The following is a 22,656-nucleotide window of genomic DNA, read 5'->3' as shown; positions in this document are numbered from 1 at the left end:
CCTGGAGCCTTTCCATTAACCTTCTACAACACTGGTCAATGGCGAGGGGACAACACAACTGCCATCCCACACACACACACAAGAAGCAGGCGTGCTTACACCTCTGGGAGACATGCACACATAAAAGCAAAAACGATGCATACCAAGGCACAACATTACAGTATATACATCCAACACACATGCATAATTACTCCAGGATAGGATTTATACACAGGTACACACAAGCACACACACCTCAATTACCGTTTCATTCATAGCCTGACAGCAGAGCGTGTGCGAAGGCTGACATTAAAGGAAATTAAATCTCCTTGTGGAACGGGCCAGCCCATCTCACCTCCCGTCAAAATGCTCCCATTTCCACTCCTCCACGTAACCTTCTCATCTGGGTATTTAGGGCTTTGTGGTGCAGAACGTCATCAAAGAGAAAACTTAGCGAAGGCGGTCGTGCATAGACGAGGCCTCCCCATGATAATCCCCCCCCCCACGCAAAAAGAGCTCTCTACTATTAGCCCACGCACACAAATTACTGCTTCACATTCTGTCGTCCTCTTTCACCGCATGTACTGTCACATGCTTACAGGAGAAAGTGCCTTCATTCAAAAGTGTGCGTGCACACACACACACACACACACACACACACACACACACTCACCAAGTCGGGTATCATTGACTTAGCCCAGTGAGTGAGTCAGTCAGTTAACTCTTTGATCCAGGCCTCCTGTCTGCACTGGAATACGAAGCCTATTTGACATAATCCTGAAAAACATCGCCTCACATATCCAGTGAAACTCAAAGGAAAGCGCAGCTGCACAGCTACACACAGCAAAGGGACTTAGCAGCAGAGTGACACGTGTACAGTAGATTTTTACGAGCAGATTTAATTAAGCCTCATTCACTCCCAAATCCTGTGTTATACAAACTCTTGTGAGCTCTTTCTCACTCGCTCTAAAGCACGAAAATGTGACAAACCTGCAGAAAAAGGAGGAGTTAAGTTGGCCCTGAAGTTAGGTAATTGAGTTCCTGGTTAAAGGAGAAATAGCCGCAGTTTTCTTGCTTTCACATCGGGCACCGGCTTTCTCCCGAAGGCTTTAATCAGATCAAACATGTCCTGTCAGATAAGACGGCTAATTAATCAGGGGAGGGACCAGTCTTCTCCTCTGACAGATGGAGAGATGGAGGCAGGACGGCGGTGGAGGCACTTCCTCTCCTCCTCCTTAACCTCTTCCTCTGCCGTCAACAGAAAGCAAAACACAAGACAGATTGAGACAGCGTTGCCTGTGGCAAAGCACAGAGAGTCTGTAAAGACTGTAAAGATTCTCAAAGACGTTGTTTACCTGCAACTGTACTAACACAAAAGACTCTTCGGCCGCGAAGAACGCAGACTTCTGAAGTCGCTATTTAGCATATTGCATATGTGTGTGAAATAGATCACTGAAACCTGACGTTTCTCATCATTTTGAGGACCAAACAACTGATTCCAGCATAATGTGGTGCTACTGACAGATTATAAGGCTTCTTGAGGTTTAGAAAAGAAAAACATCCATACACAGTCATAGCTCTGTGCCGATTGTCTTAATTTTCTTTGGGTGAAAGTCAGTTAACTCTCCTCCTCCTCCTACTTGTCCTTGCTTCTCTTCTTTTTTCTTGTTGCCAGTTTTTAAAGTCTATGAAATTAATTAAAAAAAAAAATTCCTGCTAAATTGCTATCGTTACACAGAATATTCATTCAGATTCAGTAGCCTTTCTTATTATTAGATATAGATCACAACCATCACACAGATCATTGCCTTTTTACATGGCATCGCTCCTTGTAAGGACCCTCCTCTTCACATTATTGATCTAAAGTGAATTAAACAGTAGCACTCTGAGAGCCTGTAATTGAGAAGGATGAGAGTGAAATTTACTTTTGATTCAATGTGTTGAATATATAGAGTCGTTCACAATGGCAGATCATGTCAAAATGATCAGTTAGATTATCATCATCGTTCAGGGGTCTGACCTGAAATAAAATGGCCCCTCCTTGAAAGAGGCGGTACTAGATTAGAATGTGGTGTTCTCAAAAAGATAACATCTTCCACTGTCATCTGTGAGCTGAAGTGGATGCAAATCTTTTCAAAATGTTGCCATGTCCATTCACTCATCGCATCATGCTGGCCACCGAGGCTGACATGGTAGTGAATTACTGAGTTGAAGGATGGATAGACGGATAGCTGGGTGACAGACATGGTGGCTGTGAGCTCTGCCTCAGTGACTGGTTGACTGTTGGGGCCGAGCTGCTGTTTCCAGCTGTTCTACTGCAGAGCACATCTGGCCCCTCAGCTACCTCAGGCTCAGATCCATCACTAGCTGTGCAGCTTCACCTAGCTAGGAGCAGGCCCTAGGCATTACAGAGAAAACACTGCTGTACAATACACACTACACAGCTTCTCATTCTCTGTTTCTATCCCTCTTTCACTTGATCTTTAACACTTGAGATCTGTGTAGAAACGCATCCAGAAGCCTCCATACAAACTCTTTGAAATGTGTACAGCATGCAAGATGTAAATACAGACATGTATGACTTGTAATACTCTCCAGTCACCCAAATCCATAATGTAGCCTACAAACTCACTCTTTCACACACACACACACGCAGGACCAGCACAATGAACTATTGATGTATCCATATTGCATGTGAGCAGATGAATGTGTGAGTGTCAGTAAGGCCAAACATCATGTGAGTTCAGCCAGAGTTTGGCTGCACTGATGGCAGCATTGTTATGTGTTACGTGATGCCTCATGACACAGAGCTGATGCATATTTCACCATTCCTGTGACTGATGATGATACATTATTTCTCATACCATCTTTTCTTCCCCTGTCTCTTCTTCTTCCCCTCTGCTCTTCAAATCCCTGGCCCCTCAGCAACAAGAGCAAGACCCCACCAACCTGTACATCTCCAACCTGCCCGTGTCTATGGATGAGCAGGAGCTGGAGAACATGCTGAAACCCTTGGGTCACGTCATCTCCACGAGGATACTGAGGGATGCCAACGGGGTCAGCAGAGGAGTTGGTTTTGCCAGGTACGCAATAATAATGATGATAATGTGACATGGATGCGTCAGTTTAAAAGTGGGATCTCTTCACAATATGTTGCCTTGCTGCTGCTATGAATGCAAGTGCAGTGAGCCCACACACTGTCCTTATGTCAAATACTTATTCCATACTTACTGTACGGTCTGGTACTCCATGGAGGCTGGAACACTAAGACATTTTTGTTCAAATAGATTTGACCTATGTAATGTGCACACATACACACGCACTTGCAAATGCATTGATGGAAGTGTGCACACAAATAGATGCACGTACACTGGCATACAGGCACACCACCTGTACACCCTGTGTGCACACACGCATTCACTCTATAAAGACACTTGTCAGGTGACCCCTACCTCCAGGCAGCAGAAACTTTTAAGTGTGATTTGTTTCTTTTCTGAGCCTGTTCGACAGTGCGTCCGCCAGTGGATGAGTTTGTCTTTGTTCATTCCTGTGCATCAGAGCGTGTGTGCTTATGCATATGTGTATACATGCCTATAAATGGGATGCTTGCGCTTATGCATTTACATACATTTCTTGGACACCAGCAATTACCCCTTGTCCTTACAGTATAGTCAGGGCTGCTCTATTTCCACTACCAAACCTATCACTGAGCAGTTTATTTCTTTTTCTGCTTAGAAAAGTTTCCACTTCTGCTTGTTAATCCCCCAAAGTCATAAACCTCTCTGTCCTTGTCCTCGGCAGCCACCAGGCTCTCATTCCTCTCCACACAGTCCTCCCTTGTTTACCCAGAGGAGGCCACTGACGGCCACAGAACTGCCATCTTGCAGGGATTTTTCTTAATCACCTGCTCTGGCTGAACTCCTCTCCTATTCCCTGCTCTATTACCGAGGGTTACAGCAGGACAGACAAGCACAAAAACACACACATATATTAACAGGCACTTATGCACAAACATGAGCTTATGCACAGATAGACCTCTACACATGCCTGCACAGCCGTGCGTAAGCACACGTGCATGCACGTGTGCACGTATACCAACACACGCATGCAAAAGCAGACTCTCACACGTACACACACAGACAGGTAGGCAGCCTCCTGCAGACCAACAAGCAGAGCACAGCAGCAACCTGCCACAGGCCACCTGTTCAAGCAGCCCTCCGTGGGAGGAGGAAGAGGCATGATGGAAAGGGAGAGTGAGACGGCAGGAGAGAGAGGGACAGGAGTGTGAAACAATAGCCAGGTAAAAAGAACTAATCATAGAGGTTATTAGAAAGAGAAAAAGAAGATGATGGGAAGGAGAGGGCGGTATGAGACGGAGAAAGATTGAGGAATAGAAAGTGGAATGAGTGAGTGTGGGTGTGTGGGAGACAATGTGAGATGAGGATGAGTTGTGTTTTTCTTAGATAAGGAGAAAACGGAAGAGAAAAAAAAAGAAAGAAGTAGAAAAGGTTGTATTGTTTATGCATGAATCCAAAGAGAATGGTGGTAATTGATAACAGGTCAGACAGACTCAAAGAAAAAAAAAAGAAAAGAAGAATCAATGTGTTTTATTAATTGTAGAGCTGGCGTTAGCTGTGTCAACAGACAGACAGACAGCTGCTGAGGGTTGGGCCATGAGGGGCATTAGAGAGAGTAAACTGAGCTAAGTGTTTGTGGGCTGATCCATTACTGATATCAGAGCCCATTACTCCAGCCCCAGCACTAATCATTGCAGACAGCAGCACCTGATGCCATTAACCAGCAGCACACAGAGAACACAGAGAACAGCCACAATGCCTTACCGCCTACCTGGCTGGCTCAGTGACTGCCTGGCTACCGCAGCAGTCTGATTGACCAACAGACAGTCTGACCGGTTTGTTTCTCGGTGACTGCTTAACAGCCTGCCTGCCTTATTTACTCCTTGTCTGCCCACCTGTTTTCTGTCTACCTACCTGCGGTACTGCTGGAAAGAGTGAAGGAGGCAAACAATGAACAGCCAGAGGGGAGCAGGATAAAGAGCGCTAGGGGATAGCGAGAGACCATTTCTAGTAAGAAGACGCTTTGGAGAAGGGTGATGCATTCAAGGCTGATTTTCCTTTAGCAAAAACATCCCAAAAAATAATTGCAAAACATTTTTTGTTCAGACGATGCAGCACAAAACCACATAAATCATTAGTCCACAAGCGCTAAGTGGAGTGTGCAGTATGTACAGAGTTGTTAGGCCTGAGTGAAAGAGAGCAAAAGTGATAAAGAGGTTAGCCGCTTCATGCAGATCCTCTCTGTATCACTGAGCTGCCTCCTAATGTGAAAGCATTGTGGAAGGGTTATTGGCATGTTTGTGGAACTGTGTTGAAGTGCAGTCGTGTGTGTGAACACGGATTAGAAGCATATTATGAATGTGTGCGTGCATATATGCATACAGATTATATGTAAACACAAACAGACTCTACTGTACATTCATTTCTATTCGATGAGGCTTTATTGGCATAATTCAGATAAAGTAAAAAATATATAATAGAAATTAAAAGACTGGCTGGTTTGTATCAGCTGTCCCTGTAAAAAGCGGGACAGAGGGAGAAGAAAGATGAAGAAAAAAGGGAGCATACATGGTTAGTGAGAGAGGGATGACGGCAGGAAGTGTGAAAAATTACATATTCTAAAAAGAGAAGTAGGGAAAGGGAGAAAGATGTTTATGCGGGAAGGGCGTAACAGAGAAAAACAAAAGGATAGACAGAGAGGGAAGGAAAGGAGGGCACAAAAAGTGAGAGAGATAGGGCATGAGGGAGAGAGGCTAACAGTGAAAGATGGAGGAAATGACCAAGGTTGAAAGACGGGGAGGAATGAGAGAGACGTCAAAAAGAAGAGGTGCAGACGGGCCAAGAGTAAGATGGATGAGAAAGAGAGAGCGATAAAGAAGCTATGGTTAAAAAAAAAAAAAAAAAAAGAAAGAAAGAAAGATGAAGGTAGAGATAGGAGAAGGATGAGAGACAGAGGACAGAGAAGTGAGAGGCTGACAGGATGATATGAGTATTCTAGGAGGTGAGAGCGAATGAAGCATAAAAATCTGGAAAGCAATGAATTCTGCACATTCCAAGAGCATATTACCATAAAGGCATAGGAATCACTCAAGCCTGCATTTAAAAACTGTCTCATTTTAATATGAGTTCTTTCTATGTGTGTGTTAAAGAATCTGGTGACATATGTACAATGTTTGCAAATAATATAAAGGGCATATTCTCTCATGCATAGAGAACAAAAAATCATAGTCTTTGACTGATGTTTTTATTTAACTTTATGACTTAAATGTCCCTGCAAGACTTAAAAGTCAAAATATGATCAGTTGTAAGGAGATTTATTAGATATGTAAGTACTTTTGATGTAAATAGCTTGTGGTAAATCAGTGTTATATTCACAGTTATCATATGCAGGTTAGGTAAAGAAACTGAGGTGTTCAGCTCATATTGAGATGTACCTGAAGTCCTCGTAATGAAGGGCACAGTGTAAAGATTACATCTTCTCTATTATAGCAAATAGTCATATTCCCAAATATGGATCTGCTCCTTTATTAAAATGAGACAGGTGTGTGTGTGTGTGTGCGGGTGTGTGTGTGTGTGTGTGTCTGTGTGTGTGTGCGCGTGTGTGTGTGTGAGTGTGAGCACATGTGTGTGTATGTGCATGTGTGTGTGAGTTATGTATACGTTTAAAATGTACAATGTTAAAGCTTACGAGTTAGATTTAAGATGGCAGATAGTGTAACTTGCTGAAATCCCCTCAAGGGTGAAAGTACATGTAGTACATTTGTTCATTTTAAATGTGTTTGATATACTTATGTACATGTTTTGATGTGATGTGTGTATGGATATTAGTGTGTGTGAGCTTGTGATGTGAGAGATCAGAGCCCTCCTCCCGGTCAGCTGCTTGGCCTGCACAGCATTTGATCCAGTGGCTCCAGTCAGGCAGCTTCTCTCTCCCTCTCTGAGAATCAGTCTCATCTACCTCCCCACACCTTCTTATACCCCTTGTTCTCCTTACTCCTCTGCATCCCTGCATCCATTTGGCCTCTTCGCTCTGTCTTTCTATCATTTTTCTTTTCTATTAGGCATGGGGAGAGGCTGTGTAACAACTCATTCCCTGCAAACGCTGAATTTCATTATGAACTTCTGACTCATGCAGACAGTGGCGTTCACCAGCAGATAGACAGACAGGCTCTGGATAGTCTCATTGGATTTTTTGGAATGAACAGAATGATAATAACCAGCCAGCAGGACACAGTCTAGTCAGTGACTCCTTATTGTGGCAAATGTGTCATCAGGGGCAATATTTTCCTTATGTGTCATAATTTAGCCAAGAGGTAAAAAAAATGTATATTTTTTACAGCTATGTAATGTCGGTTTCAACATTTGCTTTAAATATTTTTAAATTAAACCTTACGTATCCCTTTTTGTTGCAGGATGGAGTCCACAGAGAAATGTGAAGTAGTGATACAGCATTTCAATGGGAAATACCTGAAAACTCCGCCAGGCATTCCAGGTGAGTCTCCTCTCCTTTGCTTTACATTACTCTCGCGTCACCCCTTCCCTTTCTTTCTTGGAAAATCATCACCTTTGCAATGAGAAACCTCCTTTTCTAATTCAATTATGGTAATTTCTCATCTCAGATCTGCTGGACAGCTTGATAGATTGTGTACACCGTTGTTTCTGACACCTGAAGGTAGCTGTCTTACTATGGCTGAATAGCTGACAGTTCTATAGGTCTCTCCTGCCCCCCCCCCCCCCCCCCCCCCCCCCCTCTCGCTCTCTCTCTTTCTCTGTCACCATCTCTCTCCCTCCCTGGTGGTGCTGCTGCTGCTGCAGGCTGGAACTTCTCGGGCAGGAGAAAACCCGCTTAATATTCACACTCATGCCTCTGTGCTGTTCTTTGCAATCTACTTAAGAGCTTGCACTCTCCCCTCTTTCCTCTCCTGCTCCTGCTCTCTGTTGCTGTGTCCTTTCTCCTTCCTATCTCTCTTTTCTGCAGTCACCCTAGACAGTGGAACAAGCTGGCTAAGGAGAGAAGTGGCAGAGAAAAGAGGGTGAAAGAAAGTGTCACAAAATGGAAACAGATGTAGAGACAAGATAGTGCCACATTGTGTGCTAGTGCAGAAATTTGTCTTGTATTCAGCGTCCAGAGTGGCATCCCTGTCCCAAAAGTTTGAAACACAAGGAGACAAAGAATTGGAAATGTTGGAAACAGTGTCACTAAGGGAGTAAGGTTGACAAGCGTTGGCAGCAAAAAGAAACGTGAGGTGGAAGGAGAGTAAAGATATGAAAGAGAGAAACTCAGAGAGGGAAGGGCCAGGATGAAGATGAAAAATGCTGCCTAAGCAATTTTGTGGCCAGGTGCTGTAGCGCTTGAAGCCTCCTGTGCGTCCCAGCAGGACGTGCGGGCCAGACAGGGCGATACCGAGGAGATCTCCTTCACCCCCGGGGCAATTTTATTAACAATGCTCACACCTCCGACCAGCTGCACAGAACCAGACCCATAAATCTTTGTCCACTATCCAGTAATATCTGAAAGAGACTGGATTTAGAATCTCCATATATGCTCAGCCACTGCATAGCCAGCGGCCATTAAAGGCAAGGTGAGTGGTTATATTGAAGTTGAGCCGTAATAGGAAACCTTTAAAGCTGTAATATCAGGCTGACCTTCCCCTTTAAGGGTCCATCTCCTGGCCGCTCACGCTTTATTATTGTTAATGGATTGTTCAGGCTTGTGCCAAGCATGGAGATTTACTGCCCTGATCGAGGAAATCCTTCTGTGGAATTAAGAATGGTTAAGTTTACAAGGTCTGCTCTGGTCCAGCGCTGCTGTGGTCCCTCCTAAAGGGTCCATCAAATCTCCCCTTCCCCCTTACTGTACGCCTGAGTATGCACACATATGATTGGCGTTTCCGAAAGCTATTATTGTTCCTTGTGCGGTTGCAATTTGTGAATCTTTTTGCATTTTTACCATTATTTCTATCGTTTTTAATGACACTGTGCTGACTAAACTGATTGATGAGATCTGAGAACCTGGTGAAATGTTACAACAAAGTCTGATGGAGCAAGAAACACAAGCAGTTAGATGATCAGGCAAGTTGTAAACAAGCAAACAGTCTATCTAGATGATCTAAACCACATCATTTGTGAGTGAAGCGAATAGTGAAAACACAATGTCCCTGGAAAATCCCTCTTACCACATCAAAACTGTGCTCACAAGTTGGAGGGAATTTTTTCAAATCTGCAGAATGGTCTGATTACCCATGTTTCTTGCCCAGTCTGAATTCTTTTTTAGCTATGACGGCTCGTTTCCAGATCTCAGAAATGAATTTATAAGGCAAAACCCAATAAAAAAAGAGTAATTGTTAAAGTTGCAGCCCCTTAGATGTTATTCATGAATACTCATAGATGAAAGTTCACTTTGATTCTCGATTCATAGGAGGCAGTGGGATTGAGGAAGTGTTATTTTTTCCGCCTCCTGACACTGTCCATGTTGACTTGCTGTCTGCTAAATGGACATTCCTGGACATTCCTCTGTTATCAAACTCAGATGTTCCTGTGCGGAGGACCCTAGGGCTGTTTCTCTTACTCACAGAGGCAGTGACTATCCCTTTATAGACAGATGTGTGCGTGTGTGTGTGTTTGTGTGTGTGTGTGTGCACGTTGTGTGTTCTCACCACATTCTTATTTGTTTCTGTGTTCTGATTCATGCGTGCATATTCAAATTTATGCAGTTACTGTATTTGTGTGCTGAAACACAGTGAGTCTATGTCAGTGTGTGTATGTGTTTGCCTGTGTGTGTGTGTGTGTGTGTGTCATGTTGGTGGTATTTCCCCAGAGCCCCTTGTGATGCAGGGCAGCTTCTTCATCCATCCATCTTTGACAGCTCAGCGGCACCCCCCGGGGGGCCCCCGCCACACACACCACAGTAGGAGTATGAGTGTGTGTGTGTGTGTGTGTGTGTGTGTGTGTGTGTGTGTGTGTGTGTGTGTGTGTGTGTGTGTCCATGCACGTGTATGGGTATGCTGGTGTGACAGCCATGACTACTACACTGTGTGAGATTTGAAACGAACACGCACACAAACCACATAAGCACAAATACAGTCACGCACCAATAACTTTGACCTGAATGGAATGTCAACATCCATATAATGCTAATAGGATCCTTTTTTCCACCATTTAGCATTTAAAACATAACCTGCACACACACACACACACACACACACACACACACACACACACACACACACACAGAAACACACACAAAGCAGCTTTGGCAGCACACACACTCAGGGCACACAGGGCAGCAGTTTTAGCATGCATACATGTTCATACAAATTCACACACTCCTCTCAGTGTACCAAGCCCACTCACTGATCCATCTCAAACCCTTATCTGACAAGCCTCTGCATTTCCAGCTTAGCCACTCAATCACATTGTGTCAAGAGATGTGTGTGTGTGCATGAGTGTGTGCGGGTGTGTGTGTCTGTGTGTCCGTGTGTGATGGGGGTTGGTCTTGTTAAAGCTGTCCTCTTCTACTCAGGTGTGTCCAGTGGCAATACAAAAAGGATATTGACTTGTAACCTTGCTGTCCCATACCAGGAAGTGAATATCTGGAAGTGCCAGGTCATCTGTTAAATTCAGCTGACCATGGGAAAATGAACAGAAAGGAAGCCACCATGTTGGCAGGAAGTTAACACTGGGTCGCAGATAACGCAAGGACACAGAGAGGAGGAACATACAGAACAGAAGATTGTGGAGATGCTAACAGATGGCAGCTAATGGCGCCATAGACGGCTTACATACACTTCCTGTTTAAATTTTAATGTAATAACATCTAACTTCCTTGTGATTACATGAGATGTTGAGTTGATATACAGTGTGGGGAGATGATAGCAGATGGCAGCTAATGATACTCAAACAGCTTCCCTATTCTTACTGTTAAGTTTTTAATGAAATCATGTCTAATTTTCTAGTGGTTACATGTATTAGGCAGATACGACGTCTGGTTTAATGCACTTTTAATTCATGTTACTGTTACTCAGGTTGGGCATGTACAGTATGTTAGGAGTTATCTCAATACCTGTAGTGATCGGACATCCTTTGTAACTGTACTTAAACACGGTAGACGCTGCTGTATTCTGTGTAAGCAACCAAACCCAGCCAGCAACAAAAAGTGGTGCTTGCCAGGAAGTTGAAATGAATACTTAAACCAGCAAGTTGTACAGAAACAACAACTACGACACTCGCATATAGATGCATTTAATCAGCTATCCAGGTCAGATTTGTTTGGTGAAGCCTGGTTGATATGAGAGGTGTGTCGCAGTCGAGCCAGTCACCGAGGCCCGCTCCAGCCGCTCTGCTCTGCCCCCGTCTGATTGTGATTCAGAGAGAGGGACATGATCGATAGCCCTGATGGAGCACTACAGCTGTTTAGCTATTCTGTGCAATGCGGCAGCCGCTCTCCCTGCCGCTGTTGTCAGATGTGAGTGTGCATACACCCGCACACAGATAGAAACTCATGCACTCATGTCCGTACAGGCACACGGATGAAGTATATGTATGCCAAAATACACACAGGTGTGTTTATGTGTTTTCACCTGTGTATGTGTTTGCATGCAACAATGCATATGCATGTATACAGTGTGTATGTCTAGAAGTATTTAGGCGACACACACTCACAGATAGATAGGCCTATACAGTCATGTAGACGCAACAACCTCTTTCTGAGAAATGATCTGCTTTGGAGTTGGACGTGAGAATTGTTTTTCAGTGGATGTGGATTTACTCAGTACGCAAAATAAATGGAATTTATGAAATGTGACTACAGCAATGACCCATACTGAAATGAGCCCAACAGGGACGCATTATGATTTACACTGCAACCCTGAGCAATGGGAAAGTCAAAGGAAGCACAGATAAAAAGTGATTTAATCCGCTGGCTCCACTGAGCCTCGCTGATTAAAGCCCTTCGTCCCACATTGCATTAAACAGCTTAGAGATGACACCCTATGGTAAATTTAATTCAAACCGGAGATACATTAGCCATTGTTTGGCTTTGGCAGGTGAGTAATCTCATGTACATCCCATATTGTGTGTCTGCAGTGGCAGAAAAGATATCGATAACATGTGATACGCTGTATGTGCTGCTCTGTTCAGGCGACTTGCTGTTCTATGTGCGATTTAACTCAATTTCACTGTCAACAATCAAACAACAGCTAAGTAAACAAGAACGTGTGTTTTCAGAAGGGCTAGATACAGGTAGTGGTGTGTGTTGCCAAATGACAGCACCAGACTTTGATGAATCTAGCGTTCTTGTGAATGTCTAACTGTGCAAACAGAGATTCAGTCCAGACTGAATGTGCAGTAACACTGCAGCCTCTTCCTTTTCACTTCCGTTGTTGTTGCTCGCTCCGTTGTGCTGCTGCCAATATGGCAGCACAGCTCAGAGCTGGCTCCAATATTGTCCAATAGATGCTGGATAAATAATGAAAACCACATCAGGAAGCAGCCACAGTGGCCCTGGGAGATGGAACCAAACGGAAACATGCAATATGTACAAGCTTTCCTGCTACTTTTTATTTTTTTATTTTTTGCAGCATTCTGGCATTTCTCTCTCTAACCTTATCTGGCTGTTTGTCTTTTGAAACTTTTCAGTTTCAAAGTATTCTTCTATATTGTATACAGAAGAAATGACTGAGACTGATGGTGCACTTGTGCAGTGCTCTTCTCATGTGAAGCGCCCCTCCCCCATATGAATGTCATTGCATTTGAAAAATCCTAATCAAATTTCCAGTTTTCCGATTCTCTGTGGAGATTCAGATGACACCCAGGCTTTTGTAGGACCACGGCAGCTGTCGGGTTTATGCCAGACAGTGTTCACAGGGGCCACTATTTCCAAGACCCCCCCCCCCCCCCCCCCCCCTTGTTTTTTTGTTTTTTTTTTAAACAAAACACAACATAGACCAAAAGACATTGCTGAACCCCAAGTGCTGGTCCGACAACACATCCCGTGATTATTTGCAGAACACAAGGCCTGTGGCACTGAGGGTGGGGGAGCAGTTGCTGGGGGTGCTGTTGCAGAAAAAGATCCCCTCCCTATTGGCATCCTCACCAAGGCAACGGTGCCAAGATAGCAGAGACAGCCCACGGTATTAAAACGTCCCTCGCTGAATTAAGGCAAGTCCCAAATCACTTGGTAAGTCACAAAAAGCCCTTCTGAAACTGTCAGTCATACTTGAGTAATCCATGTTAATTTCTGCAATCCCTCCCACACTCCCCTGGCTAATAACTGGCCCGTCGGCAGGCCTATTTCTCTCCCCTATGGCATGTAGATTTAACGTGCAGCCAAGTAGATTGGTGGCTTGGCTGCTTCTCCGAGCACGCCAAGGTACATTTTTTTCCCCATGATGCATCTGTGTGTCATGTATGGGTGCTGATCTGTGAATTGTTTATATCTAATGTTTTCCCTCCTCTTTTTTGATGGAAACAAAAGGTCAAATCAATTACATATTGATAATTCATTTACCTCTGCTGTCACCCAGTGTAAACTAGCCATATTTCTGTCCCTGCTTATGATCCTCAATGACATTCAGACAGCTTTTCAATATACACTGCCACGGATAATAATTAGCCACAAAACCCTCCCTTTCAAATGCTCTTCTCAGGATATTGCATCGTAATGAAATCTGTCCTCTTAGCATGAACCATTCACCCCAACCCCCACCCACCCCAGACTTCACCTGCCCTCCATTAGAGGCAGGACACACAGGAAGTTATTATTGGCATCCCCAGTAAATCAGACAGCTTCCTGAAAAAGGATCAATTTCCCCCGTTGCACTTTCTCATTATAACCTTATCTCGCCCACAGACAATAATCTGGATTTGTCACGCTTTGTTTGTTTTGCCACTGAACTGTATCAGTCATGAGCGGAGCCAACAGTTAGCAGAGAGGAGGCGGAGGAGGCGGAGGAGGAGGAGGAGGAGGAGAGAGGAGCGGCTCTGAGTGGATCTGTCACTGAAATATAAAGTATTCACCTGCTGCAGTCCCCTTCCACAGAAAATAATATAAGCCCTTTGATTGGCTTCAAAGTTTGTTTAGGCAGAGGAGAGGAGCTCTGGCTCCTGGAGGGGTTTAGGCAGGAACGATTGACTTTGCTCTCCACTCAACCACATCTAATGTGGAGAGAGACAGAATGAAGGAGAGTTACCATGAGAAAAAGATACATAACGAGGGAGAGTAATAGAGAGAAATATAGCAGGAGTGCGATAGAAAGAAATAGATTGGGAGTTGGGGAAATGTGACGGGAATAAGAGAGGGAGATAAAAGAGAGCAGATGGAACAGGGCAGAGAGGGGAAGAAAGTGATGGGTGGGCGTAGGGGAAGCAGAAAAGATAGGAGTGAACGTTGGATCAGTCCGTGCTTTTGGAAGGTTAAATCTGAGTAAAGTTTAGGTTGCTGCAACTGCAGCCGGCCGAGATGAAAGAATGACATTGACTGCGTAACCACTGCCTGAGCTTGACCCCCGTGACCCCGGCCCAGCTGTCCTCATGTTGATCCCCTTCCATCTCTCTCCCTCTCAGCCCGCTCATATCTCTGCTTGCGCTTTTTTGTTGTCCTTGCTTTTATACTGTCTCTCATCCATCCCTCCCTCTCTTATCTTCATTGCCGCCGCCGTCTTTCATCCCTCACTTTCTCTCCTCCCTTCCTCTCTGTTCGCTATTCTCCGCATCGCACACATTCCTGCTCATCTCCCCCTAATGCTCATCTATGTTACTGGATGTAGCTGAGTGCACACAATATTAGTGCGAGCAAAATAAGCACCTGAGGCTGCTTTTACTTATGAAGAACATTTCTCCGTTCCTCTCCGTTTTGACATGTTGTCAGCCTGTTCATTGATGTGTTTGCCTCTCTTTTATGCTGTGGATTCACTCAGGGTGAACAGAAGACAGTTACGGAAAAGTTTTTCTTTCTTTTTAATTTTTCATTCTTTTAAATTTTGCGTCAGAGTGGAGCTGCAACAAGTTCGGGTCAGATATCCAATCTGGGCTTGTTACAAAAATACTGTTGAATGTAAAATATCCACGAATGTATAACACACATAGTTACTGAGAATACATTATTTCATATTTTGCCTCACTTCAAAGCGATCTGGCTTTACACATACCAGCTTCGTGACTCCAAGAATGGCATTGTCTTTCTTTTCCTCCTTTCCAAAGTCTAATCTGCCAGTGTGTGATAGCACGTTTGATTGGGCACTGCAGCGCCTTGTTGGATGACGCTGTTTGCCAGAGACCTCTGCATCGGCACCCCCGCTGACCCAATGCAGCAGTCCCATTCAAATTAATGAGGGGGCTGTGTTTTTTTTTTTAAACAGATCTGTTGTTTGTCTGAACAGCCTCACAGCCCTAAAGTATGTGTGACACAGGTATAGCAATCATGTTCATCTGTTACATTTACATTTAATCACTTGGCAGAAGCTTTTATCCAAAGCAACTTACAAGTGAGGGACATCACTAAAGCTTAAATGCAGAAGGAGACCTTGAAGTAAGTACTAAATAAGGCCAAGTACAAGAAGATCAGGTAAAGAAGTGCACTGAAAGTACAGTAAGTAGTAGTTAGTTATTCTTATTAAGGAGAGTCTGCTATCATCTAGCACTGCCCAGTGAAAAACAGTTCAGGCTGAGTAGTTTTTTGAAAGTGTTGCGTTTTTTGGAGGGAGGGACGTTATTCATTCTTGTGAATTTTATTCTGGCGAGCTCAGGAATCAGAGTGCACACTCTACAGTCATAAGAAAAAAAACCTTTAGGTTTTTTTCTTTTCATACTTCTGCCTAGATCTAAGTGGGCTCTCCACCACCTCAGGAATGAAAGTCTTGCAATGTGCATATTATCTTCACAGATCCCTAGATTCCAGGGTTTAGCCATCAGTCAACTTAATCTAATGCAGGACCTGAGGAAATGCATTTCTTTTGCAAAGAATAATATTCCGCCTCTCAGCAGATACAGTAGGTCACTGAGCTCATAGCCTTTCGGCCGGCCTGCCCGTCCTCCAGAATGAAGATTAAGTTTGCTGAGGAGGATAATCATGCTCCAAGGTCTCTGAGGTATGCAAGCAATTCAGCAGGCTTGCCTTCTGTGGTTCACTGGTCAACTCCTCCCTATCTCCTGCACCTTTCATTATGTTCGAGTATCACAACACATGAGTTTGATAAATTACAGCAGCATGTTTTGAGTATGTTTTACTGTCTACATTTGAAAGTGAACAGAAATAGTGAGGTACAGCGAGGTCATCTCACTGACCAGAGTTGACCTCAGGACTGATTGTATCCTGTGAGTGTTTGCGTCAGGGAAGCAAGGTTAAAAAAAGAAAGAAGAAAAAAAAAAAGGAAAAAAAGAAAAGCAGGCATCAGTTACACCCGACCACGTCACTGTCACCGTCCCAGGACACAGAGGGCAGTGAGATAAATCTAGCTGCTGCCCCCAAAATAGAGCACGCACCTCCATTAGAACAGGACGCAAGCTGTGTGGGAACAAGCAGAGGTCACTGTGGTCAGTAGAGTTATTTCTGTAGCGCCACCGGACCTCCAGGAGTGGACGCCCATTCATTCATCCGACTGCCTGCCAGCGGGGAAAGAGACACACACACAAACACACACACACACACACACATATACACACAAAAAAAAATAAAAATGCGTACACACCTACATTCTCTGCCAATGGACAACCAGTTGGAGTGGGACGTGTTCCATTTGGTGAAACTTAACGTGACGGGCTCCGAGTTGTCAGTTTTTTTTTCTCACCGGGGGTTATTTGCATCTTTTTCTGTATAAGAGTGTATTTATATAGAGAGCTGCCTGCTGGTGTTTCAGCTGAAGGACGATGGAAACACACCTGGTTTTGTGTGACCTCATGTCTCAGACACTGTCTGTCTTTCCTTGGCTGGCAGTACGGCACATCGTGGCTATTGGATCACACTTGTGGTTTATTTCTGCTGGTTTTACTCAGCTTATATAGATGATTTATAGCAGCTTTACAGACATGAATGCACACTTCTTGCCATAGCAAAAAAAAAAAAAACAAAACAAAACAAAAAAAAGACACAGAAAACAGCAACACGCCAACAGAAAGATTTCTTACAGTCTCCTCTTCCTTCCTTTGTTCTTTGAGCCTCTCTCACTCTCTCTCTCTCTGTCTTCCTCTCATACATCCACACACACCCACAAGCACACACACATCAATAGTCCATTAGGAGTGTGTTGCTTTCATTACCTCCAGCTTGGCCCTAAGACAGCCTTCAGAGTGGAGTACAGCAGAGCAGAGCTGGCCAGGATTGCAGTATATATAGAGAGAAGTCTAGTAATTGCCAGCTCTCTGTTCTCTCTATCCTGCGTGTCAGGTGGAAAGTATGAATCTGTGGTATCTGGGGACCACCCCTGCTGCGCCGCACCGCATCTCTCTACAACTGTCTGTCCCCCCACCAGGCACAAGTAATAGGGGGAAAACAGAGAGCTTAAAGGCCTCAGAGAGTCCAACAACTGCCACTCTAACAATACATACCACCATGGGAATAGAAAAAATTAGGCAGCAGAGAGGCACCTAAGGATATACTCTTCCTAGAAATCCCACTTTTCGTGTCTTGCTTGCTACACAGTAGTAACTGCTGTTACTGTAGCTTCCCTCTTGAAGAGGAATATTTTATTTATTTTGTTTCACCTGCTAGAAGGCGCATGGATAGTTCATGCAGCAAAACGTTTTGAGAGGTCCTAAAGCCTTTTAAAACACCATGAGGATTCATGTAAAAGATGACTCCCACATAAACATGTAACATTGGGGATCAATTATAAAAAAAAAAGTTATTGACCGAGTGTGGCTTCACAAATGAAAACGAGTCCCTATAAGACATCTGATCAGAATCAAACTGCAGCTTTTTTCTTTTAACACTGTGCAGAGAGAAAATGCTTTGTTGTTGACCTTGAATGTCTGTCTGAGGTGAGGTTAGATACAAAAATGGCAAGCACGGACCATCAGTGACTGAAACCCCGTATTGCCAGTTTTATTGTATTGTTGCAAGATTAGTTATCTGTGCTCTCGAAAAGCACTGTTTTCACAAGCTACACCGACGGCACACTGACTGCTCCAGTACCTGCGATGTTTAGATCTGAGTTCAGTGTAGATTCCTTTATCCCATGTTATTGTGTTCACCCCTTCATTTAATACTGGTTTGAGACCCTGTTTTACTCCGACACCATTCCACTCTCGTCCTATTTGCAGCTTTGTCCATTTTAATGTGAACAAAATGTTGGATTTCTGCCTTTACTTATATTGTACACAGGCCACCCATGCAAAAGAGAGTAAACTATTCTCATAAGTCCATCCTGTGTAAATAATATGTTGGATGAATTTACAAAAAAGCCTCTGCTTACAACTGCAGTGTACTAATAATATGACAAAAAAAGAACGAAGATGATAAGATGAGATGAAGGTTGTTTTCTTTTAAGGGTACAAAACAGACTCTGTAAATAATGGATAAAGACATGCAAAAGATAAATTTCCAGATGTGGTGGAGCAATAAACTCCTCTTCTCTTTTGTATTTTATTCCATTCTATTTCACTCAAATCATTTGTCAAAGAAATTGTATTATACTGTGAAAGGTGTCGTTGCTTACAGGTGAAATAAACAAAGATGACTTATTTTCCCTACGTCCTTCTTAATCATAGCGACAGTATAGAATATATTATACTGATTCTCAATGTTTGGCGTTCAACAGCTCTTAGCATTTCAAAAGGTGTCGTCTTAATGGCCTCTTTGCGGCAGGCATCTTCCAGATAGCAGCGATGTAGTTAAGATAATACTACCACCAGGTTTTCCCATTCACCAGGCCCTGTCCTGATCCTCTTACACATAGACACACAGATTTATGAATTACCGTCAGCTAGTCATATCTCTCTTTTAGCCCTAGACGTAATCTTGCCACAGATGCATCCAGATCAATTTTTCAGGATGTCTTATTTGTGGAGCGAGCATCATGCTCGGCGCAGTGGTGGTGGTGGTGGTGGTGGGGGTGGGGGGGGGGGGGTGCAGTCAGGGTGTATCCAATTTCAGGCTGCAAAGCAAATGGCCTTGGAGATCAAGGATTATACAGCAGATTTCTAAGTCGGGCTGATATTGATTCGCTGTGCCCCTGCTGAACTCCAGGTTGTACCCTCTCCATGTAAGCTTTTAAATGTTGCTGCCTTAACGGACCCCCCCTCATCAGCATCGCCCCCCTGATCTATAAATTTGCCCTTTTGTTTTTCTCGATAGCACTGGATGTTTCATGGAAAGGTAATTTCAGTGGGAAGTCAGTAAGGTTTATTTCATCCAGGACAAGACACCATTTTTAGCCACAGGGTTACAGCTGGTTTTGTTGGATATGTTAATGAAGAAGAAGAAGAAGAATTAGCTTCCCTTCGCACTCCCGAAGAGGAGAAATACTGCAAGCGTTTTTAATAACAGAGAGTGTTTCAGAGATTTTGACAGCTTATTGTGTTTCATTGTAATGCACATTCTGCCAGACAAAGAAGTGGGATAGCAGGATCTCACGCACTATGCAGTGTGATGCATACATTAGAGGGACAATACCTCTATACTTCATGTAGTTGAAGTCAGTTTTTATAATTATGTGACTTTTTTATATCTGCTCATGAGGATAATTGTCAGATATTTACTCATAAATTAACTCCTCATCTCGGTACATTTGCTTTGTGCGAGCCTCTCCACGCTGCAGCTGGTACACATGAGTGTGTGACCACCCAGATGCTGAATTTTTCCATACAAACTTTACGTTTGAAATTCAGAGCATTTAAACGTCTGTGCAGCAAAGGCATTAATCACAAGAGTTTTCATCAGTTCCAATGCGTTTTGATGTGCCATCTCATACTGAGCAGGACTCTTGGCACCCCTCTGCGACTTCACGGTCTCCATCTCCTTCGCCAGTCTGAGGCACAAAATTAAAAGTTTGTCGTCCTGCCATTTAGCCATCTGTTCGGCAACTTCCGCTTCTCTCCACTGTTTTCTTTCTCTCCATCACACTTTCTTTCACACCCTCTTTCTCTCTTTTTCATTCATGCACACACACACACACACTCACACACACACACACACAAACTATAAACCAGTGAACACTGTGCAGCCACAAATTTCAAGTTTGGTAATTGCTTTTGGAAAAGCTGAGAAAAGGGAAAGAACACTGCTTCAAGGTCTAATTATTCAACAATACCCCTCTCCCCAAAAAAAAAGAAAAAAAAAAGAGATGGAAAGACAGAGAAAGGGGGTTGAGTTGGGTGTCGGGATCTGGTTAACTCATCAAATAGGCCCATTATGGGGTAAAATCAACAGTGGAGTGTGTTAGATGTGTGCTAGGGAGGGGAGAGCGTGTCCAAATCCCCTCAGTTCGCACAGCCATTACAAACAAGAGTGGATTAGCCAGCAGCCCCCTGCTGGGACAGTGAATGGATGAGAATGGGAAAGATGAGGGAGGCCACTCCTCCCCAGCATTATCTAAATAACAGGCTGGGGAATTCAATAAGTACCGGCCTCATCAGACCTCATCAGCTCCCCCAATTAAGCTGCGAATCATGGCGGCTGGCGGGCTGGTTGCTGTAGGTGACAGATGAGAGCCGGCGTTGCGATGTGCTCTCCTCTGTAGCATTGCTGCGCTGCCTCACATTCCTCACATTGTTTAAGTGAATGTGTCGGTGTGTGTGTGTGCGCCTGTTTGTGTGTATCTAGGACAGGTGGGTTGTTTTGGAGGAGAATGGTAAGAGCTGATGAATATCATCAGCTTAACAATAGTATTTGTGTTGTTTCTACCTGCTAATTTACGGTCCACACCGACGCTCAGGCCCACTCACACTGTGCTTCTTCTGTCCTTGATGCCGCATTGATGAGTCCCGAAAAAGCCGGCCTCAACTTGAAGTAAGAAGGAGTTACCTTCACCACGCCGCTGCTTGTGAACCCTAGTGATATCGATGTTGTGTGTCAATATCTCTCCCCTCCCACATTACCTCCCTGTGTTTCCCCAAGGGTCAGGACATGTGGAGAAAAAACATGGCTCTCGCACATCGATTGAGGCCCATTAACGCAGACTGAGAAAAACAAAGCCTTTCATCACGTCTGAGATGTTTAGGCAAGGACTCACTCAAAGTTGTTCCCCACAGGTCAACCTTTCTCTCTGGTTATCGCTCTGATATCGTTCTCTCAAGGGGACGAAGGGGCACAGCTACTGAAGCTAGTTTAAATAATGCTGAAGAGTTTGCTAAGTGTGTATTTTTCTCTAGATAAGAATGTGCTGTCAAACTACCTTCATTCTTTGTTTTGTTTTCCTTTTTTTTTCTTTGAAACAGTGGGAAGGTTGAGAAGGAAATGGTAGCACTGACACATGAAGGAAGTGGGGTCAGATTTTGGCCAGGAGTTGTTTTGTTTCAGGGATTGAAACCTCTAATCACCTTTCAAATGATTATTTTTATGGCATTCCTGCCTCATGGTGAGTTTAAACAAAGTTTAATATTGATATTACACGCCAGAAAAAATAGACTTATACATGCTGTTCAAATAATAAGGTGCACTTCATAGCATTTTTGATCATTAATTATTCATTTAATTATTAGCCTGACCTTTGCATTAAAAATCAAAAACAATTTCATAAATGTCAGTTTACTTGAATGATATTGTAAAATCTGCTTAATTAAGCAGGTATTAGCAGATCTTGCAGTTCTCTTGGAAAACAGTTGATATATTCAATGACCTCAAAGAAGATGCCACTTTGTTGTCAGCAACTTTTTTGGAAAGACAGAGGAAAATTAGCGTCAACGCTGCTCGAGAACAAAGAGAATACCCAAGAAAGGAATGAATTATGAGCCGTGGGAATGTCTGATGCACTGCTTGAAGCTCAGAAGGGGTCTGTCTGACAAAGCGCAGATGAAGGGGTTAGCCATCTAAATTTGGACGTAACTCTGGCTTTTAAGTCTCATGCAGCTGGCTACACTGCTAATCTTAAATCACCCAGCAAGTTCATAGGCATATCTGTACCGTCTCATGTCATCAGTGTTTTTAAGATTACAAGAAGACTATAGAGATTAGGTAAAGCAGAGAGGATCAGCTGACATTTTGGTCAGTCACAAGAGATGCCTGACGAAAGGTTGTCTAACTAAAACAAAGCTCTGAATAAATGCACCGTTACATATGTGCAGGGGGTTTACACTTGTCTGTCTTATACAGGTGTGAGATTCATTTTCAGTTTATCAAGAACAAGCTACTCCTGCTTCCCTCCTGAAGTAGCAAACACACAGCATCTATTGGTTCAGTAAAAGTAATTATATTACTGAAATGAAGATAAAGTAATCTGTTGACATATTATGTCTAACAATGACACTTAAATCATTTGGCTGAGTAGCGAGAAACCAATAAGCAAAGATGCTGTCTTTAAAATAGCTGAAGACGATAAAAAAACGAAGTAAAAGAGAAGAAAGATGTCACTGAGCAAAAGATACGATTTTTAAGAAGGAAAAAGACAGAAAAATATTGCAGAACTTCCTGTGCTGTCTTTGATTGTGTATATACGTCCTATGAGTGTAC

General features: G+C 43.6%; 1 protein-coding gene across 6 annotated transcripts in view; it reads left to right on the top strand.

Annotated features, from left to right (window-relative positions):
- rbms3 (RNA binding motif, single stranded interacting protein) overlaps window positions 1–22,656 on the top strand; it is a 273,592-nt gene that overhangs the window by 198,114 nt on the left and 52,822 nt on the right. For all 6 annotated transcript variants that reach the window (XM_056398859.1, XM_056398860.1, XM_056398861.1 and 3 more), the window contains 2 exons: window positions 2,905–3,062; window positions 7,469–7,548. In XM_056398859.1, the coding sequence (XP_056254834.1) occupies window positions 2,905–3,062; window positions 7,469–7,548 (238 nt within the window). The remainder of the gene's footprint in view (window positions 1–2,904; window positions 3,063–7,468; window positions 7,549–22,656) is intronic.

Source organism: Seriola aureovittata, chromosome 16 (assembly GCF_021018895.1).
Source record: "Seriola aureovittata isolate HTS-2021-v1 ecotype China chromosome 16, ASM2101889v1, whole genome shotgun sequence".
NCBI classification, from domain to species: Eukaryota; Metazoa; Chordata; class Actinopteri; order Carangiformes; family Carangidae; genus Seriola; species Seriola aureovittata.
Note: the sequence above shows the minus strand (reverse complement) of the source record. Positions and strands in the feature narration are given on the sequence as shown.